Here is a 25,500-nt window from a genome sequence, read left to right on the forward strand (position 1 = left end):
GCTGCCGCCTGTTTCCTATTTTCCTGAAACCTCTCGACCACCGAATGTACGGAATCGCCGAAAAGGCCAGAAGGAGTTAGCGGAGCATCCAGTAACACGGCCCTGTCCCTATCAGACATGTCTGACAGTGTGAGCCACAGGTGCCTTTCCGTAGACACCAAGGCAGCCATAGACCGGCCAATGGCCCTAGCGGTCTCCTTAGTGGCCCTGAGAGCCAGATCTGCCGTACGGTGCAGCTCATCGAACTGGCCATCCACGGCACCCCCACATCCAACTCACGCAGCAGGTCAGCCTGATATGCCTGCAACACCGCCATGGTGTGCAGGGAAGAAGCAGCCCGACCCGCCGAAGCATAGGCTTTACCTACGAGCGCAGAAGTGCTGCGTAGGGGCTTTGTAGGCAATGTCGGGGTCTTAAGGGAAGAGACGGCTCCGGGAGAAAGATAGGTGGCAAGCGTCTCTTCAACCCGAGGCATAGCCTCATAACCATATTCACTCCGCCCAAATATGTGGGAATACACAGTAGAAGCGGGGGTGAAGGGGCGGGCTGAGTAAGGTCTAACCCACGACCTAGACACCTCGGTGTGTAGATCGGGAAAAAAAGGAAGACCCCTGCGCGGAGGTTGTGACACAGGTGTCAGAAAGCGCTCATCTAATTTACTGGATGAAAGCACTTCCTGCTCATGAGCCGGCCAAGTTATATCGAGCTTGGAAACGGCACGCGTCACAACCTCCGTAAGCTCCTCGGCTTCCGTATCGCAGCGCTGCCCCCCCCTCCTCGGAGGAAGAAAGGCGGAGCCGCATGCGCTGCGGCAGGGGAAGAATCCGCGAAAGGCGTGCTTCAATCCTGCGGCGAGCGCTAGACAGAGCAGGTGAGGCTGGAGATAGGGAAAAACGAAACCCTCTGCAAGGTCCATCTGCGAACCCCAGGATCTGGCACGCCGCTCTGCCTCAGCGAGAGCGGGACCAGACCCGGAAGGAGTTAGAGCACCCATTTCATTGAACAGAGCCGAGCGAGCGAGCGCAAAGACATGCGAGCACAGTGAACACACTCAGCTCTCTCTTCGAGAACCGATCTCGCATGCTCCGCACCCAAGCAAGCAACACACAAGCTGTGCGAATCCCCCCGTAATATAGCGGGGGCAGGGAGGAACGCACGGCCGAAAACTGTGCTTAATTTTTCCGCCTGCTTTCATGATTTCTCCGCTTTTTTTTTTTTTGACAGACAATATGACGAACAATCACACAAACACACAGAGCGCTTTCTGAAAACACAGAAGCTGCCGCTGGCTTCTCTCATATGCATTTTATACTCCTGGTCGTGACGTCACCTCATCGGTGACGGCCAGCGTCAAATTTTTGACTGATTACAAACGTTATTCAGAGCATGAACACTCAGGCGCGTTCCCAAAGCGTTTCGACGCAGCTCGAGTTCCTGAAAGGGAACCAAAACTAATCCTGAGATACTTGCTGGATCAGGAATGTAGGAGCTTGTCCAGGTTCCTGTGTGTTCAGACAATATCTACACTGGTCCTGCAGCTGATAATAACAATCTCTTCTGAAGAAACACACAGAGACAAAGGGAGAATGAGAGACGACTCTCAGTGTCTCAGCAGTAGAATTAGTACTTTATGGTTTTATCTGACTGCATTATGTGGTCATTAGTGTCACTGTGACATGCAGAAAAAATAAAGTGTGTTTTCTCTCATCCACAGTGTGTGTGATTGTGTGTATCACATCCTCCCCCTCAGCACCTGCAGTCTCTCCCAGCTGCAGCAGTGCTTCTCTGTACACTCTCACTGACCGAGGTTTTTGTACGATGCTCTAACACTGTGTGATCACTGGACCACTATGTTCACTCTGACAGTAGTAATCTCCTGCATCTTCAGTCTGGACTCCACTGATGGTCAGAGTGAAGTCAGTATTCGATCCACTGCCTTTGAAACGAGCTGGAGTTCCTGTGTATAAGCTTGTAGCGTAATAGATCAGGAGTTTAGGAGCTTCTCCAGGTTTCTGCAGGTACCAGGCAAGCTAATTACCACTATACACACTGCTACTGGTTTTACAGTTGATGGTGACTGTGTTTCCTGGAACAACAGTTTGCACTGAAGGAGTCTGAGTCACAGTCACCTGACCTCTGGATCCTGTAGAGAAACATAGATTGTGTTTGTATGCTGTAAAGTGGTGTAGAATTAGTATGAAATGAAGTGTGTGAGGCTGTGAGTTGATGTTAAACTCTCACCTTGAGTCCAGAGGGCCAGTGTGCAGATGAAGATGCTGATCAAAGTCATGGTTGCTGTGGGTGAAGTTGCTGATCAGCAGCTCTCAGTCATGAAGTGTTCAAGTCACAGGACTATAAACACTCACAGAGCACTGAAGCATGGACTGCTAATGCAAAGTGTGTGTGTGTGTGTGTGTGTGTGTGTGTGTGTGTGTGTGTGTGTGTGTGTGTGTGTGTACTGCAGTGTGATGGAGGTTTTTGTATGATGGTTTCATTAGAATGTATCACTGTGGTACACTTTTGGTGGAGGCTCCAAACTCATGGTGAACAGTAAGTGTGTTTTCTTCTTTTTAATATAAAAGACATTTATTTCATTATTAATTACATGAATAAATAAACTTCACCTGAAGGAATGATTTATATTTATAATTGTGTGATTGATATTTATTGTGTATTATTATGCTGTGATGAGGAAAACATTTCAGTATCAGAACTGATCCCATAGAAATGTTCCTGAACATTCAACAAATCTACAATGATGATGTTAAATATGTAAGAATTCCACACTTGCTATAAATTCCACATGCAATAACTCTATAATAAACATGTCATAAATAGAGTTCCTTTGTGCTGATGTTAAATCCAGATGAAAGCTGCTGTGTGTTTGTGTTACACAATGAATCTTTCTGGAATCTGCTCCATTTGTATTTGCTGCAGTTCCACATGCTGAAGGTTTGAACTATAAAGTAATAAGACTTGTTGTGAAAAATGATGTTTCCCAGATAAATGATGGTGTGGAACATGTTTGTTTTGTCTCTGAACTGAAACTGATGTCAGATAATAAAATTCTCAATGAAAATCAGTCATGAAGTCAGACTTTATTAGACTTAATGACTCTGTAAGATCAGTCAGTTCCACAAAGTTCCACAAATAGTTCTGATGTGTGTATGATGTGTGTGTTTCTCCTCTCCAGCGGGTCTCATGGTGAAGCCGTCCGTGTCTCTGCTCCCTCCGTCCCCTCTGCAGCTGTCTGAGGGATCGTCCTCGCTGCTCTGCCTGCTGTCTGGCTACTCTCCACAGGGGGCGCTGGTGAGCTGGACAGTGGACGGCTCAGAGGTGAAGACCGGCGTTCTGAACAGTGCAGAAGAAGAGAAGAACGGCCGTTACAGCCTCAGCAGCACCCTGACCCTCAGCAAAGACCTCTGGGAAAAGGGGGAGGAGTTTATCTGTAAGGTCTCCCATAACAACGTGGATCATCCAGTCACGTTCAGAAAGAGTCAGTGTGAAGGCCAATAGATCCAAGCTAGAGTTTAACATAGAGCTGCTTCTGATCCATCTACAATAGAGTTTCAATTCTACACAACGCTGCATTTCTGTCTTTACTCTGTTCACTGTCCTGTTGCTCTTCCTGTAGTTTTTGCTGAAATAAAGCTGAGTTTTGGACGTTGTGTGTTTCTTTTATTGGAGTTAATAGTGATGATCAGTGTGATGAGAGAGTGGGATTAGCTGCAGATTCAGTGTGTGTGTTGTGCTTCAGTGAGTTTGACTGAAGGAAGTTGAACATCTGGTGAAGTTTCTGTTCTATTCTGGGAGAAATGAAACTATTCACAGTCATGTTCATGTAAATATTAATTACACCTCTGTTACCACTTTTGGTTCTCTGCAAAATGAAAATTTAAATGTAGGTCACTTACAAGTAAAAGAATAACCTAAAGCCTCAAAAACAACCACAAGGTTAAAGTGCATGATGATAACAAACGGTACCTGGTTTGAAAAATACATAATACATTCCCCCAAAATAATTTGCAATTTAATTATTGTCAATGAAACATTTTTTTTTAATCATAATGTGGACTTTATTAAAAAAATGGAACATGAGCAAAAAAAGACAGGAAATTGAGCAAACAATAATCTAGTCCAAAAAAAAGTGCAGATTTGATGAAACTAAGTGATATTGATTCAAGCATATATGAGGTCACAAGACTGGTAGCCTTGAGATTCCCGGACATTGTGATCAGTAGCTCAGAGTTTTACCCACTGAGCTCCTACCTCCCATTCTGCGTTACTAAGTTCATCCTTCTGAAGTAAATGTTTCCCTTCTGTGACGTCCCTTTCATAGGAGTGACTGTCACGGTTGCGGCATGACTGAAGCAAAAACCTGGGGTTAGAGAGAAAACAGGGTTTAATGAAGAAGCGATACGAAAAGAAATAAACTAAAAGGTTGAAAGAAAAGAAAGGAGTTCTTCGTAGAGAAAGTACAGAGCAGTCTCTGGATGTATGGAGACTGCGGCAGTGTCCAATGGACCGTAGAACGTTGTATGCTGGGTCAATTGTGTTCATCTAAGTGAGTTAGTAGAACTGACGGTGAATGAGAGAAGGCGAGGGGTTTATGTAGGGCTGCGGTTAATGAGCCACAGGTGCTGGTATTTAGTATGATGGGGACAGACTACGTGTGTGTGTGTGTGTGTGTGTGTGTGTGTGTGTGTGTGTGTGTGTGTGTGTGTGTGTGTGTGTGTATAGAGCTGAGGGATGGCGTGGCAGGCTGTCCCCTGACAGTGACATACAGTATGTAATGAGTGTACCATTATCGTTCCTCACATATTTATTGTTCTCTTTACTTAGTTTAACCAAATCTGCACTTTTATTTGCCCTACCTTATTACGTGTTTCTGTCTGTTTTACATGAGTGTTTTATATTTGCCAAGGGCACTGTATTACATTTATTTATATATTTATTAAAGTATGTGATTATTTTTACATTTGACACCTTTTAGAAACTGAGTTTGTTAAATTAACCTATAAATGTATTCTTTCACACTTTTATTAATTCTGTGCTTTAAATTAATCTAAGAATTAAACTGAATGAATCATAATCTAATGGTATATTAATGAATAACAACACGATTTAGTTAAATATCAATCTCAGCTTTATAATGTGGCTCTATTTAATTTATATTATGTTTTTATAATACAACCCCAATTCCAAAATAGCTTGGACACTGTGTAAAATGTACATAAAATGTCAGGGACACAATGCAGAGCCAGATATACTGTCAGAAGCATGTGTAGGGACAGGGACAGATATACTGTCAGAAACATGGTTAGGGACAGAGACAAAAACAGGGCCAGATATACTTCAGAAACACAGGTAGGGACAGGGACAAATATATACTGTCAGAAACACGAGTAGGGACAGAGACAGATATACTGTCAGAAACACGAGTAGGGACAGAGACAGATATACTGTCAGAAACACAGTTAGGGACAGAGACAGATATACTGTCAGAAACACAGTTAGGGACAGAGGACAGAAACAGGGCCAATCTCTGCTGAACGGTTTTCCTTTGAACATTTTGATTTTGCTTTGTAAAATCAAGATTTATCGTCTGATTAATATAAGGTTTGTAATCTAAAGTACCAGTGTAGATTTATTCATTGCTAGAGCACTTTTTTACATCTTTGTGGACATGGGCATCTGTTAAGTGCTGCAAATGTAAATGTAAACTGTCAGAACAGAAACAGGGACAGATATAATGTCAGAAAAACGGGTAGGGACAGAGACAGAAACAGGGACAGATATACTGTCAGAAACACGGGTAGGGACAGAGACAGAAACAGGGACAGATATACTGTCAGAAACACGGTTAGGGACAGAGACAGAAACAGGGACAGATATACTGTCAGAAAGCGTGACTGGAAGGACCCAAATGCAGGACTAAACAGGAACAAGGTAAAAACAGTTCTAATGAAAAAAGAGACAGGAGGAAATACACAGTTCAAAAACAGACCAAAATTCAGGCACTGAAATCCAAGAACCAGGAAAAACTGATCATTATGGGGCAGAGCAAAAACACAAACCAAAAACAAGAACCTAAAGAGCAGAGCGGAACAGGGGTCAGAATCAGTATCAGAATCAGGATTAAGGAACCAGAACAGGCAGGTTGCAAGAATAATCTCAGGGCTTTAGGAAACCAGTAAAATAATCTGCCCCCGAGTATTTTTCCTTTGTGTCCTTAAATAATGGGTGGCACGGGGAAAATGGCAAGATGGCGCCGACCCGGAAGAGCACACGGCGAAACCGGAAGTGTGCCAAGCGAAACCGGAAGTCGCGAGGCCGGAAAATGATAACATAAAAACAGATTGCAATGATTTGCAAATCATAAAAACAAAAAAATAAAAAAATATTTACAACAGAACAAAGAAAAGGTTAAATGTTTAAACTGTGGAAATGTACCATTTTAAGAAAAAAATTAATTTATTTTGAACTTGATGGCTGCAACACGTCTCAAAAAAAGTTGGGACAGGTCAGTGTTTACTGTGATGTACCGTCCCGTCTTCTTTAAACAAAAGTCTCTAAACATTTTGGGAACTAAGGAAACCAGTTGCTGATATTGGATTATAGAGGCTCAGCAGTCCTGGGTCTTCATTTGCGTGTTTTTGTTTTTAAGATTTCTCACTTGGTGAAAAGTCCAGACTGCATGGAGGCCAGTTTATCACCCGCACTCTTCTATTTCTCTAAAACCTGGTTATAGCATTCAGCACTTTCCAAATGTACAAGCTGCCCATTCCACAGGCACTAATGATCTCCCATCCATCAGAAATGTGGCATTTAAACTGAGTGCTGATAAAAAGCCACATTGTTCCTCTCCTGTTTAGTCCAGAGGATGCGGCACCTCTGGTTCCAAATGAAATTTACATTTCGATTTGTTTGACGACAGAACAGTTTTCCACTTTGTCTTAGTACATTTTTAATGAGCTTTGGTCCAGAAAGGATGTATGGTATTTGTTTGTAGCACATTTCAGTATTATCTGTTATTTCTTTTTGTTTGTTTTTATTTTTTATTTGATTCTTATTAATTATTGTATCACATTTCACATTCACAATGTTATTTCTTTTTGTTTATTAATTACTTTTTGATATTTCTACCACTCAGTATAACCAAAGAAAGTGTACTCAGTGTATCCACAGTACGTGTTTAACGTGTGCGCATGAGCGAAAGCATGAGTCTCATTTAAGGTCAGTAGTTCCATTGATAGTCTTATAAGTAGGTTCCTTTTTGTCAGGGATCCACCAGCCACACCCTCGCCAACCCCTCCAATTACTCCAAGCAGCTCACCCACTTACTAATTATCCACACCTGGTCCAAATCAGTCACCACACTATAAAGACCCCGTTTATCCACATGCTCATTGTCCGTTCTACAGCTTAGGCTTGCGAACAATCAGGACTGACCAAACTACTTCGTTTGGTTTTTGCTTAGCTTTCAAGCTTCTTTATGTTATCTGTGCTTTCTGCCTTGCCCTTTTTGCTTTCTTATTAAAAGGCCTTCGTTGAATTCACTCGGTCTCCAGTACGTTCTAAGCGCCTGACACTTTTCCAGAGTCTATATGTTTTGTTTCTGGACAGTGCAGGTGGAAGGACTTCCATGTGCTGCATATGGTGATTATTTGAAAAAATGAAGAAGAAAGGATTTTTCCACCATTAAATCATTATACTGAGAGAAGCATCGTAAATTTTGGAGATAATGGAGGCAGATAATGTGCCTTTTGTCAAATAAAAAATAAGATGCAATATCTAATGACAAATAAGAAATCGAGGTGTTACCCAGACACTAAGAAAAGAGTATAAAAGGCCGTGTTTGTGCTGTAACTTTGGACACTTCTATGGAACATCTGACTTTGTTTCTGCAAGACAAACTGTGTTCACAGATAACGATTTCTGGAAGTGTTAATGAGCCATTCAGTGATTTCCATTACAGAATTATAACTATTTTAAATAAAGTGACACCTGAGGGCCAGAAGATCACTAGCATACAATACAGATGTTTGTCCTTGTCCCTTGTACACAGAGATTTCTCCAGATTTTCAGAAACGTTTGATAATATTATGTACTGTAAATTATATATTTATATATTTTATTTGCAATTTTATGTTGAGGAACATTATTCTGAAATTGTTGCACATTTTGTAGACACAATCTTTAACAGATTGGTGAAGCTCTGCCCATCTTTACTTCTGAGAGACTCTGCCTCTATAAGATACACAATTTATACCCAATCATCTTGCTGTCAATTAACCTCATTAGATGCAAAATGTTCTTCCAGCTCTTCCTCATCAGAACCATTTAATTTGCTGCATTTTGTTGCCCTGTGACAACTTTTTCAAGATGCGTCACTGCCATCAAATTCAAAATGATCTTTATTTACCTTAAAATTCTACATGTTGTCAGTTTAAACATGATATGTTTTCTATTGTGAATGAAATATAGGTTTGTGAGATTTAAAAATCATTGCATTCTGTTTTTATTTATATTTTACACAGTGGCCCAACTTTTGAAATTTAGGTTGTAAAATATTGACTTTACAATAGTGTTTAATAATAGATAATAATCCCAGTACATAATAAAGTTGATAATAATCCCTAAAAACTCAACAAAATATAAATATAATAAATATTTCCATAAGTCTGTAAAATGGGATGAAGATAATGATTGTGCAGTAAATCAGAAAGATCAGGAAATGTTTGTAAATCTACAGATGTGAAAGATGGACTCCTGTTACAGATGTGTTACAGATGTGTGTATTAGTGTGTTAGTGTGTTGTGTTTTCTCTCATCCACAGTGTGTGTGATTGTGTGTATCACATCCTCCCCCTCAGCACCTGCAGTCTCTCCCAGCTGCAGCAGTGCTTCTCTGTACACTCTCACTGACCGAGGTTTTTGTACGATGCTCTAACACTGTGTTAACATATAGTTACTACTGATATAATGTAAACTCTGACAGTAGTAATCTCCTGCATCTTCAGTCTGGACTCCACTGATGGTCAGAGTGAAGTCAGTATTCGATCCACTGCCTTTGAAACGAGCTGGAGTTCCTGTGTATAAGCTTGTAGCATCATAGATCAGGAGTTTAGGAGCTTCTCCAGGTTTCTGCAGGTACCAGGCGAGGCGGTTACCACTATCCACACTGCTACTGGTTTTACAGTTGATGGTGACTGTGTTTCCTGGAACAACAGTTTGCACTGAAGGAGTCTGAGTCACAGTCACCTGACCTCTGGATCCTGTAGAGAAACATAGATTGTGTTTGTATGCTGTAAAGTGGTGTAGAATTAGTATGAAATGAAGTGTGTGAGGCTGTGAGTTGATGTTAAACTCTCACCTTGAGTCCAGAGGGCCAGTGTGCAGATGAAGACGCTGATCAAAGTCATGGTTGCTGTGGGTGAAGTTGCTGATCAGCAGCTCTCAGTCATGAAGTGTTCAAGTCACAGGACTATAAACACTCACAGAGCACTGAAGCATGGACTGCTAATGCAAAGTGTGTGTGTGTGTGTGTGTGTGTGTGTGTGTGTGTGTGTGTGTGTGTGTGTGTGTAAAAACACATTTTCTTTTTCTCTCTCAGTTTATTTTTAGAAGGTATGAATGTGCATCAATGCAGGAGATGTAGAAGAGTGGAAACATCTAAAGCTTTTCAATTATTAATTTCTTTTGTCATATGATCAATAAAACATTTTTTTATTGAAATAATCACGACATTTAGTGCTTTTATGATGCCACACTGCACCCTGGTGGTGACTCCTGTAAATGTAGACACTGAAGTTTAATAAGCAGGGCTTTCACGTTACTGTTTTTCTTGTATCTATGCTACTATAAATAATATTTACAGATATTCAGAGTGATTGCTGACGTCGGGACATTTTTCTTTAAATATCTGAAGTCCCTTAGCAGGTGAAATGTGAAGGTGTTACATATGATTTTCAAATTGCATTTAATCACAGTGAGTGTTTGGCTCAATCCCCAATTGGCCACATGTGAGGCAGGTGTGCTGGTGGTCTGTCATGGGGGAAGTGTGTGAAACTGCTAGTGACAGACTTAAAATAAAAATAGAAAGACTTTAGATAAATAAATTAAAGACTTAAAGAAATGACTGACAAGGTCCACCTGGGTGCAATCATATCAAATTATTAAACCAAGACTATCTTGTGGTGGGAACTGAGTACACATGGGGGCACTACTCAACAAACCCTCCAGATCCTAACAGTCCCCCCAGCACACAGCTCCTCATAAGCGAAACACTCCATCCCAGGTAAGGTCGCAGGGAAATCCATGGAAGTCCCCCAAATTCCCTGTTGGTCAATGTGAGCATCTTTGATGGCTGGTAAGAATCTCCTGCAAGGTGAAGAGGTGGTTCGACATCCTTGTGAGGCACAAAGGCAGAGCAATGTCCTCTGCAATCCCTACATTCAGGAATAGAGGCTGCATGGCACCCTCTAGTTGGAAAACCAGGCGGCTTCTTCTGCAGGGCTCAGAGACTGGACAATGCATTCAATGGGGCTCGGAGACTGGGAGACACCCCAGCAGGTCTCAGAAGCTGGTTAATCCCCCCCCCCGAACTCTTTACTCTAAAAATGACTATTGATTCTTTGTGAACTCACTTTATACTGAGATCTCTGCAAAGTTTAGTATTATACTATATTAATGCTGAATAATGGTTACATGTATTAAGCTTGGATTTAAACTAATATAATCAACGTTATGTTATTTGAAGCATGTTGCTTAATGATATTATATGTTACTAGATTTTACTACTGATAGCTGAAAACCTGAGCTAAATTACATGGGTGAACTCATGCACTCTATTATGCAGGATGAGGAAGATGTCATGCGGTTGTTCTGTAAATTCTGTAAAGCTGCTTTGAGACAATGTCCATTGTGAAAATCACTACAGAAATAAACTTGAACTTCAGAAACACATGACCAAGAAATCTCAAGGTGCAGTGGCTGCTGGGAAATGTGGTCTCTGTCCATAATCCTAAAAATTATTAACAAATATGTCAAACAAAGTCTTGGCACCACAATTTGACAGAATGATCACATCACAAACTAAAGAAACTATTTGATTTACTGAAAATCTCATGATTACTAATGCAGTTGAAGGTTGAAGTCTCCAGTTCAGGACGTTGCAGACAGATGTATAGTTAGAACATCAACAACATCAGGGATCATTTGGATGTAATGTATATAAGAATGACAGATTTAATGTTCTGGCCAGTGAGAGAAAAAATGAGTAGTAAAAATAACGTTCACACACAAGTGTATTTTTCTCTCCCACTAGTGATAAAGGAGAATTTAAAATCTCCATCACTGCACTGGATGTTCTGTAACGTTCATCATGAAGTACATTTTACACTCGAGTGATTCAGGATCAGTTGAGTTTTACCAACATGTTCTTTAAAGTAGCACAGACTAACAGAGGTTTAAGATGAACGTGATCTACATGTGATACGAGTGGATTTGCTTTTGCCTTCTGGTTCTTTTGTCATGTGAGTGTGTTCTTACAGTCTCCATTTGAGCCCAGAGTCACAGAGGAGGAACCTTCAGAGGATGTGTGATGGTGGTCTGGACAGAAGGACATCAAGACCAGTGGAGTAGAGAAGAAAGTTTTCAACATTTCATTAATTTCTATAAATTCTGATTTGAGAGATGTGTGTCCACATCTGGGTATGTGTGTGTATATTTATGTATTAGTGTGTTAGTGTGTTGTGTGTTTTCTCTCATCCACAGTGTGTGTGATTGTGTGTATCACATCCTCCCCCTCAGCACCTGCAGTCTCTCCCAGCTGCAGCAGTGCTTCTCTGTACACTTTTACTGACCGAGGTTTTTGTACGATGCTCTAACACTGTGTGAACACACCACCACTATGGTAACTCTGACAGTAGTAATCTCCTGCATCTTCAGTCTGGACTCCACTGATGGTCAGAGTGAAGTCAGTACCAGATCCACTGCCACTGAAACGATCTGGAGTTCCTGATTCTAATTCAGTAGCAGCATAGATCAGGAGTTTAGGAGCTTCTCCAGGTTTCTGCAGGTACCAGGCGAGAGCAGCACCAGCAGCCACTCTGCTACTGGTTTTACAGTTGATGGTGACTGTGTTTCCTGGAACAACAGTTTGCACTGAAGGAGTCTGAGTCACAGTCACCTGACCTCTGGATCCTGTAGAGAAACATAGATTGTGTTTGTATGCTGTAAAGTGGTGTAGAATTAGTATGAAATGAAGTGTGTGAGGCTGTGAGTTGATGTTAAACTCTCACCTTGAGTCCAGAGGGCCAGTGTGCAGATGAAGACGCTGATCAAAGTCATGGTTGCTGTGGGTGAAGTTGCTGATCAGCAGCTCTCAGTCATGAAGTGTTCAAGTCACAGGACTATAAACACTCACAGAGCACTGAAGCATGGACTGCTAATGCAAAGTGTGTGTGTGTGTGTGTGTGTGTGTGTGTGTGTGTGTGTCTGTGTGTGTGTGTGTGTGTGTGTACTGCAGTGTGATGGAGGTTTTTGTACAACGGTTTCATTAGAATGTATCACTGTGGTACACTTTTGGTGGAGGCTCCAAACTCATGGTGAAAAGTAAGTAAAAGTTGATGCTCTTTATCAGTTACTTTAATGAATAAACTTCAGATAAACTGTAGATTAAAATGATGAGAGTTGAAATTGACATCACATGAAGGATTGATGAGTAATTTATAACAGTATCATAAAGGATCCATAATAAATGTGTATGAACATTCAGCTGCTGTCAGGTCTATAAATGATACATTATATATGAACTATGCAGTAATGAGATTTTTGTTCGATTTCTTGCACATCATTAATTTCATTATTATTTTATTTGAACACAAAGACATTATTGAGATTCGACACAGAATAAAGCTGAACAAAGTTCTAGTGGCTCCACGATGTAAAGAGGAATTAGGAAATGTTCTCCTACTGCTGGAACACATTTGTGCTGCTGCAGAGTTTCCAGTGTTGTCTCTATTGGAGTTCAGAGCGTTTACAGAATTCGCTCAGTGAGAGTTTCAGTGTTGGAACCCAGTTTTTGATGCAGTTCCTGAATAGAAGTGAATGAAACATGAAATCAGAAAGAAAATGGATTCTGGTGTGCAGTTAAAACTTAATTCCCCTCTAAGAGCTTTTCTCACTGTCTAAACGTATAAAAACTTTCTGAGAGTGTTTGTGTTTCTCCTCTCCAGCTGCTCCCACTGTGTCTCTGCTCCCCCCGTCCCCTCTGCAGCTGTCTGAGGGATCGTCCTCGCTGCTCTGCCTGCTGTCTGGCTACTCTCCACAGGGGGCGCTGGTGAGCTGGACAGTGGACGGCTCAGTGGTGAAGACCGGCGTTCTGAACAGCGCAGAAGAAGAGAAGAACGGTCGTTACAGCCTCAGCAGCACCCTGACCCTCAGCAAAGACCTCTGGGAAAAGGGGGAGGAGTTTATCTGTAAGGTCTCCCATAACAACGTGGATCATCCAGTCACGTTCAGAAAGAGTCAGTGTGAAGTCGAATAGATCCAAGCTAGAGTTTAACATAGAGCTGCTTCTGATCCATCTACAATCGAGTTTCAATTCTACACAACGCTGCATTTCTGTCTTTACTCTGTTCACTGTCCTGTTGCTCTTCCTGTAGTTTTTGCTGAAATAAAGCTGAGTTTTGGACGTTGTGTGTTTCTTTTATTGGAGTTAATAGTGATGATCAGTGTGATGAGAGAGTGGGATTAGCTGCAGATTCAGTGTGTGTGTTGTGCTTCAGTGAGTTTGACTGAAGGAAGTTGAACATCTGGTGAAGTTTCTGTTCTATTCTGGGAGAAATGAAACTATTCACAGTCATGTTCATGTAAATATTAATTACACCTCTGTTACCACTTTTGGTTTCTGCAAAATGAAAATTTAAATGTAGGTCATTTACAAGTAAAAGAATAATCTAAAGCCTCAAAAACAACCACAAGGTTAAAGTGCATGATGATAACAAATGGTATCTGATTTAAAAAATACATAATACATTCCCCCAAAATAATTAATATTTTTATTAATGTCCATGAAACAGTTTTTTTTATTCATAATGTGGACATCATAAAAAAATTTAACATGAGCAAAAAAGACAGGAACATGAGCAAACAATATTCTAGTCTAAATAAAAGTGCAGATTTGATTAAATTAAGTGATATTGACTAAAGCATATACGAGGTCACAAGACTGGTAGCCTTGAGATTCTAAAGTCTGAACCAATGACATTGTGATCAGTAACTCAGAGTTTTACCCACTGAGCTCCTACTTCCCATTCTGAGTTACTGAGTTCATCCTTCTGATGTAAATGTTTCCTGTCTGACACTGTGTAAAATGTACATCAAATGTCAGAGACAGAAACAGGGACAGAGATACTGTCAGAAACACGGGTAGGGACAGAGACAGAAACATGGACAGATATACTGTCAGAAAGCGTGACTGGAATGACACAAATGCAGGACTAAACAGGAACAAGGTGAAAACAGTTTTAATGAAAAAAGAGGCAGGAGGAAAAACACAGTTCAAAAACAGACCAAAATTCAGGCACTGAAATCCAAGAACCAGGAAAAACTGAGCATTATGGGGCAGAGCAAAAACACAAACCAAAAACAGTCCAGAGTTCAAACAAGAACCTAAAGAGCAGAGCAGAACAGGGATCAGGATCAGAACAGGGGTCAGGATCAGGATCAGTATCAGAATCAGGATCAGGATCAGGATCAGGATCAGGATCAGGAACCAGAACAGGCAGGTTGAAAGAATAATCTCAAGGCTTTAGCGAGCCGGTAAAATAATCTGGCCCGAGTATTTGTCTTTTGTGTCCAAGCGAAACCGGAAGTCAGTGCAGCGAGACCGGAAAATCATGACATAAAAACAGATTGCAATGATTTGCAAATCTCAAAAACACATTTTATTTACAATAAAACAAAGAAAATGTGGAATGTTTAAACTGTGGAAATGTACAATTTTAGAGAAAAAATGTAATTTTAAAATTGATGGCTGCAACACGTGTCAAAAAAGTTGGGACAGGTCCATGTTTACCATGATGTACCGTCCCGTCTTCTTTTAATATCAGTCTCTAAACGTTTGGGAACTGAGGAAACCAGTTGCTGGAGTTTTGGGAGAAGAATATTGTCTCATTCTGGTCTGATAGTGGATTCTAGTGGCTCAGCAGTCCTGGGTCTTCATTGGCATGTTTTTTGTTTTTAAGATTTCTCACTTGGTGAAAAGTCTAGACTGCAGGGAGGCCAGTTTATCACCTGCACTCTTCTATTTCACGCTATTCATGCAATTTTAATATACACAGTATGCAGTTAGCATTGTCCTGCTCAAATATGCAAGTCCTTCTCTGAAAAAGATGTTATCTGGGTGGAAATATTAGTTGCTCTAAAACCTGTTTATAGCATTCAGCACTTTCCAAATGTACAAGCTGCTCATTCCACAGGCACTAATGATCTCCCATCCATCAGAAATGCAGCATTTAAACTGAGTGCTGATAAAAAGCCACATTGTTCCTCTCCTCTTTAGTCCAGAGGATGCGGCACCTCTGGTTCCAAATGAAATCTTTCCACTTTGTCTTAGTACATTTTTAATGAGCTTCAGTCCAGAAAGGATGTATGGTATTTGTTTGTAGCACATTTCAGTATTATCTGTTATTTCTTTTTTTTGTTATTATTTTTTATTTTATTCTTATTAATTATTGTATCACATTTCACATTCATAATATTAATACATTTTTGTATATTATTTATTTTTGTTTATTAATTACTTTTTAATATATGTACCACTCAGTATAACCAAAGAAAGTGTACTCAGTGTATCCACAGTACGTGTTTAACGTGGGCGCATGAGTGAAAGCATAAGTCTCATTCAAGGTCAGTAGTTCCATTGATAGTCTTATAAGTAAGTGTAAGTAGGTTCTGTTTCCAAAGTCTATTTGTTTTGTTTCTGGACAGTGCAGGTGGAAGAACTTCCATGTGCTGCATATGGTGATTATTTAAAAAAATGAAGAAGAAAGGATTTTGCCAACATTAAATCATTATACTGAGAGAAGCATCGTAAATTTTGGAGATAATGGTGGCAGATAATGTGCCTGTTGTTAAATAAAAAATAAGATGCGGTAACCAATGACAAATAAGAAATCGAGGTGTTATCCAGACACTAAGAAAATAAAAGGTGTTTGTGCTGTAACTTTGGACACTTCTATGGAACATCTGACTTTCTTTCTACAGGAATAACGCCTGAAGCTTCGACATTACAACACAAGATTCTGCACTTAGATTTTCGTCCAGATTTTCAGAAACTTTTGATGATATTATGTACTGTAAATTATATGTTTAAAATCTTTGCAATTTTATGTTGAGGAACATTATTGTGAAATTGTTGCACAATTTGTAGACACAATATTTAACAGATTGGTGAAGCTCTGCCCATCTTTACTTCTGAGAGACTCTGCCTTTATAAGATACACAATTTATACCCAATCATCTTGCTGTCAATTAACCTCATTAGATGCAAAATGTTCTTCCAGCTCTTCCTTGTCAGAACCAGTGTTGGGCAGTTACCGGTAACGTGTTACTTTTAACAGTAACTAATACTGAAACACGTTACTTTTAAAAATAAAGTAACTCAGTTACCGTATGATGCGTTACCCGTTACTTTTATAAATGAATTAATTTCAGCTGAAGTGTAGACTACAGTCTAACCTGTTTACAGCAGCATCGCATTTTAGGATTGGTGGATGAACCACTGTAAACAGGAAGAAGACGCGCTGTGGGCGTGTCTCCGTTTATTCAGGTCTGTGCGGCAGTAATGGCGAGTCGAGACGAGAGAAAGACGAGTTTCTAAAAGTGGAAATATGCTCATTATTTCACTTTAGTTGAGCATAAAGACAAAAACTTTTAAGTCAAATGTAAGCTGTGTCTTTCTGGTTCGAAGCTCGTATCTACTGCGATAAACAACAACTCCAATCTGTTGAAGCTCCTTCAGAAACTCCATGCTAGAAGCTAGAAGCTAGAAGCTAACCCGGTGTTCTGTTCTACATTGTTAATAGTTTTCATACTTCAGCTGTGAAAGGATCATTTTAAAGAACTCAACACAACAGCAGAAGCCACTTTAGTTTTTGATTCTGAAAATTATAATCAGCTTGTTTTGTTATTTATTTCAGAAATCCTTGTGATATATTCAGTTTGTGTTGGTCTGACTTTAATGAAATAGTGTTTAAAAATTACTTTGTGTTAAAGTCAGTTTTGTGTTTGTATAGATCATAACACATAACATTAAAGAAGGTTCTTTAAAAAAGTAACTAATAAATTACTTTTACCAGTAACGCATTACTTTTTGGTGTAAATAATCAACAAAGTAACTAAGTTACTTTTTGAATGAAGTAACAAGCAACTGTAACTATTTACTATTTTTAGTAACTAACACAACACTGGTCAGAACCATTTAATTTGCTGCATTTTGTTGCCCTGTGACAACTTTTTTCAAGATGTGTCACTGCCATTAAATTCAAAATGATCTTTATTTTCCTTAGAATTCTACATGTTGTCAGTTTAAACATGATATGTTTTCTATTGTGAATGAAATATAGATTTGTAAGATTTGAAAATCATTGCATTCTGTTTGTATTTATATTTTACACAGTGGCCCAACTTTTTGAAATTTAGGTTGTACAATATGAACTTTACAATAGTGTTTAATAATAGATAATAATCCCAGTACATAATAAAGTAGATAATAATCCCTAAAAACTCAACAAAATATAAATATAATAAATATTTCCATAAGTCTGTAAAATGGGATGAAGATAATTATTGTGCAGTAAATCAGAAAGATCAGGAAATGTTTGTAAATCTACAGATGTGAAAGATGGACTCCTGTTACAGATGTGTTACAGATGTGTGTATTAGTGTGTTAGTGTGTTGTGTTTTCTCTCATCCACAGTGTGTGTGATTGTGTGTATCACATCCTCCCCCTCAGCACCTGCAGTCTCCCAGCTGCAGCAGTGCTTCTCTGTACACTCTCACTGACCGAGGTTTTTGTACGATGCTCTAACACTGTGTGAACACATAGCTACTACTGATCTCATGAACACTCTGACAGTAGTAATCTCCTGCATCTTCAGTCTGGACTCCACTGATGGTCAGAGTGAAGTCAGTATTCGATCCACTGCCACTGAAACGAGCTGGAGTTCCTGTGTATAAGCTTGTAGCCCTGTAGATCAGGAGTTTAGGAGCTTCCAGGTTTCTGCAGGTACCAGGCGAGCAGCACCACCATACACACTGCTACTGGTTTTACAGTTGATGGTGACTGTGTTTCCTGGAACAACAGTTTGCACTGAAGGAGTCTGAGTCACAGTCACCTGACCTCTGGATCCTGTAGAGAAACATAGATTGTGTTTGTATGCTGTAAAGTGGTGTAGAATTAGTATGAAATGAAGTGTGTGAGGCTGTGAGTTGATGTTAAACTCTCACCTTGAGTCCAGAGGGCCAGTGTGCAGATGAAGACGCTGATCAAAGTCATGGTTGCTGTGGGTGAAGTTGCTGATCAGCAGCTCTCAGTCATGAAGTGTTCAAGTCACAGGACTATAAACACTCACAGAGCACTGAAGCATGGACTGCTAATGCAAAGTGTGTGTGTGTGTGTGTGTGTGTGTGTGTGTGTGTGTGTGTGTGTTTGTGTGTGTGTGTGTGTAAAAACACATTTTCTTTTTCTCTCTCAGTTTATTTTTAGAAGGTATGAATGTGCATCAATGAGGGAGATGTAGAAGAGTGGAAACATCTAAAGCTTTTTAATGATTAATTTCATTAGTCATATGATCCATAAAACATATTTTTATTGAAATAATCACAACATTGGATGCTTTTATGATGCCACACTGCACCCTGGTGGTGACTCCTGTAAATGTAGACACTGAAGTTTAATAAGCAGGGCTTTAACGTTACTCTTTTTCATGTATCTATGCTACTATAAATAATATTTACAGATATTCTGAGTGATTGCTGACGTCGGGTCATTTTACTTTTAATATCTCAAGTCTCTTAGCAGGTGAAATGTGAAGGTGTTAGATATGATTTTAAATTGCATGTAATGTCAGCGAGTGTGCAACTCAAACCTGAATTGTCCACATGTGAGGCAGGTGTGCTGGTGGTCTGTCAGGGGGGAGTGTGTAAAACTGGTAGTGACAGACTCAAAATAAGAATTTAAAGACTTTAGATAAATAATTAAAATATTTAGAGACAAATACTGGTCCACCTGGGTTTAATCACCTCAAATTGTGAAATCAACACTATCTTACGGAGGGACGATGCATTGGGCGATGCAGTGGGGCTCGGAGACTCCCAGCAGGTTGTGGGGTCTGAAGGGTCAACGGTCTCAGCAGATCACCAATGACTGATTGTACAATCTCACTGACTGAGGTTTTTGATGCTGTAACTCTGTGTGAACACCCAGTTATACAATAAAGGGAGGAGGTTTGAGAAGATGATCTCTAAATCAGCACTAGACTACATGAACTATCAGCTCCTGCACATATCACATGACAGCCTCCTGTCACTAATCACTCACCAGGTCCTTATTGCCCCAGTGTACTTAACAAGCCGAATTCAATTAGAGTTTTTTATGTTTGTGTTCTTTGTCAATATTTTGTTGATGTTTTCAGGTTCATGTGTTTTGCCTGTATTTCAGCTCAACATCTGGCTTTTGTGTGGTATTCATGCTTTTTGTTTATGCTGTTGGTTTTCTTTTTTTTAGTTGTTTTGGCTTGAAATTATTAAATTATCTGCACTTTAATATGCATTCATTCAGGTTGAGGAGAAGCAGTTACTCACTTACAGAGATGTGCTGGAGAATAGACTGGTCTTAAATATCCTGACTAACAGCTGCATGTAATTCACATTAATCAGCACAGAGACTTCTGGGTAACTGAGCTCTTTGTAGTGACTTTATCTCACTGTAAAGGGTTTATTATTATTATTATTATTATTATTATTATTATTATTATTATTATTATTATTATTATTATTATTATTATTATTATTATTATTATTAATATTACATAATTGTTGTTTGTACACTGTTGTTTAGTGTAGCACCAGGGTTCTGGAGGAACGTTGTCTTATTTTACTGTGTATTGTGTCCCACTGTGTATAGTAGAAATGACAATAAAAGCCTCCTGACTTGACTAATGAACTAATACTCAGCTTCTCTCTTTAGGATCAGACCCATTCCAGTGCACCTGCTATTACAGCTGCCCACTGTGTCTGACTGAGTTAAGTGAGGGCACATGACAAACCTGATGTCCTTCTAATGACCAATATTAAGGGTCTTCAGGAATCTGCTCACACCATGACCTTGTATAATGTTTTAATGAGGAGATCTGAAAATATTAGGAGATTTGGTTCTCTGAAAAATTATTTATAGACTTATAGAATTAATTAAATCCCAGGAAAGAAGAGAAGAGCATTTCTCTTGTTGATTGTGACAGGTAGTGAATTTGAGAGATTTAATAAAGACGACTAATGAAGCTTCATGTACTTGAACAATGAAAGGCTACGTAGGAGCTGAGAGTTTCAGAATATGTGCAGGAGTGAAATTTTCTGAAATGAAGTGAAAACACTGATCTGATTGTTTCTTAAAGACTGACAGTCTCACTTTCTCATATCATTCTGTAGATGAGAGATTCACTATTGAGAGAGTTTCCTCTTCCTGGTGCTACTGTCACTTCTCAATTGCTCATTAAGGAACTTCATCATTATTTAAATGTCCCAAAACAAAGACTGGAAAACAGGTGAAAGATTCAGAGATGGATGGAAGATGATTCTGAAAGATTTAAAAGAGTTTGTGTGTAAATGTATTGTATCATTGTGGAGAGACGTTTTATGCAAAGATGATGAACAGTGTCATTAAATGATCTTGAGTTTGTGAAGGACATCTGGTGGAATCCCAAACTAATCCTGAGACACTCAATGGATCAGAAATTTAGGAGCTTGTCCAGGTTCCTGTGGTTCAGACCATATCTACACTGGTCCTGCAGCTGATAATAACAATCTCTTCTGAAGAAACACACAGAGACTAAGGGAGAATGAGAGACGACTCTCAGTGTCTCAGCAGTAGAATTAGTACTTTATGGTTTTATCTGACTGCATTATGTGGTCATTAGTGTCACTGTGACATGCAGAAAAAATAAAGTGTGTTTTCTCTCATCCACAGTGTGTGTGATTGTGTGTATCACATCCTCCCCCTCAGCACCTGCAGTCTCTCCCAGCTGCAGCAGTGCTTCTCTGTACACTCTCACTGACCGAGGTTTTTGTACGATGCTCTAACACGGTGTGATCACCCAGTTACCACTGATATAATGTAAACTCTGACAGTAGTAATCTCCTGCATCTTCAGTCTGGACTCCACTGATGGTCAGAGTGAAGTCAATATTCGATCCACTGCCTCTGAAACGAGCTGGAGTTCCTGACTGTAAGCTTGTAGCGTAATAGATCAGGAGTTTAGGAGCTTCTCCAGGTTTCTGCAGGTACCAGGTGAGATAGTTACCATCATACACACTGCTACTGGTTTTACAGTTGATGGTGACTGTGTTTCCTGGAACAACAGTTTGCACTGAAGGAGTCTGAGTCACAGTCACCTGACCTCTGGATCCTGTAGAGAAACATAGATTGTGTTTGTATGCTGTAAAGTGGTGTAGAATTAGTATGAAATGAAGTGTGTGAGGCTGTGAGTTGATGTTAAACTCTCACCTTGAGTCCAGAGGGCCAGTGTGCAGATGAAGACGCTGATCAAAGTCATGGTTGCTGTGGGTGAAGTTGCTGATCAGCAGCTCTCAGTCATGAAGTGTTCAAGTCACAGGACTATAAACACTCACAGAGCACTGAAGCATGGACTGCTAATGCAAAGTGTGTGTGTGTGTGTGTGTGTGTGTGTGTGTGTGTGTGTGTGTGTGTAAAAACACATTTTCTTTTTCTCTCTCAGTTTATTTTTAGAAGGTATGAATGTGCCTCAATGCAGGAGATGTAGAAGAGTGGAAACATCTAAAGCTTTTCAATGATTAATTTCATTAGTCATATGATCCATAAAACATATTGTTATTGAAATAATCACAACATTGGATGTTTTTATGATGCCACATTGCACCCTGGTGGTGACTCCTGTAACTGTAGACACTGAAGTTTAATAAGCAGGGCTTTAACGTTACTCTTTTTCTTGTATCTATGCTATTATAAATAATATTTACAGATATTCAGAGTGATTGCTGACGTCGGGTCATTTTACTTTAAATATCTGAAGTCTCTTTGCAGTTGGAATGTGAAGGTGTTAAATATCATTTTAAAATTGTATGTAATGACAGTGAGTGTGCGACTCAAAGCCAAATTGGCCACATGTGAGGCAGGTGTGCTGGTGGTCTGTCATGGGGGAGTGTGTGAAATTGGTACTTTAGATAAATAAATTCAAGATTTAAAGAATAGACCGACAAGGTCCGCCTGGGCACAATCACCTTAAATTGTCAAACTAACACTATCTTGTGGTGGGAACTAAGAACACATGGGGCAATACTCAGAAAACCCTTCGGATCATAACAGTACCCCCAACACACAGCTCCTTATATGCGAAACACGCCATCCCAGGTAAGGTGGGCAGGGAAATCCATTGAAGTCCCCCCAATTCCCTGTTGGTCAATGTGAGCACCTTTGGTGGCTGGTAAGAATCCCCTGCAAGGTGAGAAGGTGGAGCAACGTCCTCATGAAATGAAGTGAAAACACTGATCTGATTGTTTCTTAAAGACTGACAGTCTCACTTTCTCATATCATTCTGTAGATGAGAGATTCACTATTGAGAGAGTTTCCTCTTCCTGGTGCTACTGTCACTTCTCAATTGCTCATTAAGGAACTTCATCATTATTTAAATGTCCCAAAACAAAGACTGGAAAACAGGTGAAAGATTCAGAGATGGATGGAAGATGATTCTGAAAGATTTAAAAGAGTTTGTGTAAATGTATTGTATCATTGTGAGAGACGATGCAAAGATGATGAACAGTGTCATTAAATGATCTTGAGTTTGTGAAGGACATCTGGTGGAATCCCAAACTAATCCTGAGACACTCAATGGATCAGAAATTTAGCTTGTCCAGGTTCCTGTGGTTCAGACCATATCTACACTGGTCCTGCAGCTGATAATAACAATCTCTTCTGAAGAAACACACAGAGACTAAGGGAGAATGAGAGACGACTCTCAGTGTCTCAGCAGTAGAATTAGTACTTTATGGTTTTATCTGACTGCATTATGTGGTCATTAGTGTCACTGTGACATGCAGAAAAAATAAAGTGTGTTTTCTCTCATCCACAGTGTGTGTGATTGTGTGTATCACATCCTCCCCCTCAGCACCTGCAGTCTCTCCCAGCTGCAGCAGTGCTTCTCTGTACACTCTCACTGACCGAGGTTTTTGTACGATGCTCTAACACGGTGTGATCACCCAGTTACCACTGATATAATGTAAACTCTGACAGTAGTAATCTCCTGCATCTTCAGTCTGGACTCCACTGATGGTCAGAGTGAAGTCAATATTCGATCCACTGCCTCTGAAACGAGCTGGAGTTCCTGACTGTAAGCTTGTAGCGTAATAGATCAGGAGTTTAGGAGCTTCTCCAGGTTTCTGCAGGTACCAGGTGAGATAGTTACCATCATACACACTGCTACTGGTTTTACAGTTGATGGTGACTGTGTTTCCTGGAACAACAGTTTGCACTGAAGGAGTCTGAGTCACAGTCACCTGACCTCTGGATCCTGTAGAGAAACATAGATTGTGTTTGTATGCTGTAAAGTGGTGTAGAATTAGTATGAAATGAAGTGTGTGAGGCTGTGAGTTGATGTTAAACTCTCACCTTGAGTCCAGAGGGCCAGTGTGCAGATGAAGACGCTGATCAAAGTCATGGTTGCTGTGGGTGAAGTTGCTGATCAGCAGCTCTCAGTCATGAAGTGTTCAAGTCACAGGACTATAAACACTCACAGAGCACTGAAGCATGGACTGCTAATGCAAAGTGTGTGTGTGTGTGTGTGTGTGTGTGTGTGTGTGTGTGTGTGTGTAAAACACATTTTCTTTTTCTCTCTCAGTTTATTTTTAGAAGGTATGAATGTGCCTCAATGCAGGAGATGTAGAAGAGTGGAAACATCTAAAGCTTTTCAATGATTAATTTCATTAGTCATATGATCCATAAAACATATTGTTATTGAAATAATCACAACATTGGATGTTTTTATGATGCCACATTGCACCCTGGTGGTGACTCCTGTAACTGTAGACACTGAAGTTTAATAAGCAGGGCTTTAACGTTACTCTTTTTCTTGTATCTATGCTATTATAAATAATATTTACAGATATTCAGAGTGATTGCTGACGTCGGGTCATTTTACTTTAAATATCTGAAGTCTCTTTGCAGTTGGAATGTGAAGGTGTTAAATATCATTTTAAAATTGTATGTAATGACAGTGAGTGTGCGACTCAAAGCCAAATTGGCCACATGTGAGGCAGGTGTGCTGGTGGTCTGTCATGGGGGAGTGTGTGAAATTGGTACTTTAGATAAATAAATTCAAGATTTAAAGAATAGACCGACAAGGTCCGCCTGGGCACAATCACCTTAAATTGTCAAACTAACACTATCTTGTGGTGGGAACTAAGAACACATGGGGCAATACTCAGAAAACCCTTCGGATCATAACAGTACCCCCAACACACAGCTCCTTATATGCGAAACACGCCATCCCAGGTAAGGTGGGCAGGGAAATCCATTGAAGTCCCCCCAATTCCCTGTTGGTCAATGTGAGCACCTTTGGTGGCTGGTAAGAATCCCCTGCAAGGTGAGAAGGTGGAGCAACGTCCTCATGAGGCACAATGGCAGAGCAATGTCCACTGCAACCTCTACATACAGGTATGGAGGCTGCATGACACACTCCAGTGTGCAGGAAAACTAAGTGGGGTTCTCAACAATGTCGGAAGAACTGGCGGCTTCTTCTGCAGGGCTCAGAAACTGTGCAATGCATTCAGTGGGGCGCCGAGATTGGGAGATACCCCAGCAGGACTAAGAAGCTGGTTACCCGCCCAATGGGGCTCAGAGGTGGAAGCCTATCTCTGTGCTGCTGGTTGAAGTTTCCCAGTAGGTTGTGGTGCCTGAAGCATCAGCCGTCTCAGCAGGTCATCAATAACCAATTGACAGGCCATTGTTTGGGCATTATGAACTGAAGTGCTTCATTCTTTGCTGGTGGCTGAGTTGCTAAAAGTTGAGTGTCACTGCTGGGTTCACTGGTGGCTGGTTTGTGCTCTCAGTGAGTATGAGGGTTCATCCTGGATCAGCGATGCACAAGGCAGGTGCACTGGTGGTCTACCATTGGGGAATGTGTAAACCCATTCAGAGAGGTGATCATAAAGCTGATGAAAAGTCCATGAGGTTTATTGAG

The 25,500-nt window shown here is 40.3% G+C and overlaps 1 pseudogene and 7 gene segments (V, D, J or C); 2 read left to right on the top strand and 6 right to left on the bottom strand.

Moving 5' to 3' along the window:
• Nucleotides 1-1,585: 1,585 nt before the first annotated feature.
• On the bottom strand, nt 1,586-2,473 carry LOC124400981. The segment is given in 2 exon segments: nt 1,586-2,143; nt 2,242-2,473. Coding segments are annotated over 2 exon segments (369 nt in total).
• Nucleotides 2,474-2,525: 52 nt separating this feature from the next.
• On the top strand, nt 2,526-3,663 carry LOC124400983. The segment is given in 2 exon segments: nt 2,526-2,550; nt 3,194-3,663. Coding segments are annotated over 2 exon segments (333 nt in total).
• A 5,285-nt stretch (nt 3,664-8,948) lies between these two features.
• Nucleotides 8,949-9,553, bottom strand: LOC124401100. The segment is given in 2 exon segments: nt 8,949-9,277; nt 9,376-9,553. Coding segments are annotated over 2 exon segments (378 nt in total).
• A 2,289-nt stretch (nt 9,554-11,842) lies between these two features.
• Nucleotides 11,843-12,359, bottom strand: LOC124400987. The segment is given in 2 exon segments: nt 11,843-12,206; nt 12,305-12,359. Coding segments are annotated over 2 exon segments (369 nt in total).
• Nucleotides 12,360-12,497: 138 nt separating this feature from the next.
• LOC124400985 lies at nt 12,498-13,698 on the top strand. The segment is given in 2 exon segments: nt 12,498-12,617; nt 13,241-13,698. Coding segments are annotated over 2 exon segments (321 nt in total).
• Nucleotides 13,699-18,040: 4,342 nt separating this feature from the next.
• Nucleotides 18,041-18,700, bottom strand: LOC124400976 (annotated as a pseudogene).
• A 2,366-nt stretch (nt 18,701-21,066) lies between these two features.
• On the bottom strand, nt 21,067-21,972 carry LOC124400975. The segment is given in 2 exon segments: nt 21,067-21,693; nt 21,792-21,972. Coding segments are annotated over 2 exon segments (378 nt in total).
• Nucleotides 21,973-23,212: 1,240 nt separating this feature from the next.
• LOC124400974 lies at nt 23,213-24,111 on the bottom strand. The segment is given in 2 exon segments: nt 23,213-23,832; nt 23,931-24,111. Coding segments are annotated over 2 exon segments (378 nt in total).
• Nucleotides 24,112-25,500: the final 1,389 nt, after the last annotated feature.

The sequence above is a fragment of the Silurus meridionalis genome, chromosome 18 (assembly GCF_014805685.1).
Source record: "Silurus meridionalis isolate SWU-2019-XX chromosome 18, ASM1480568v1, whole genome shotgun sequence".
NCBI classification, from domain to species: domain Eukaryota; kingdom Metazoa; phylum Chordata; class Actinopteri; order Siluriformes; family Siluridae; genus Silurus; species Silurus meridionalis.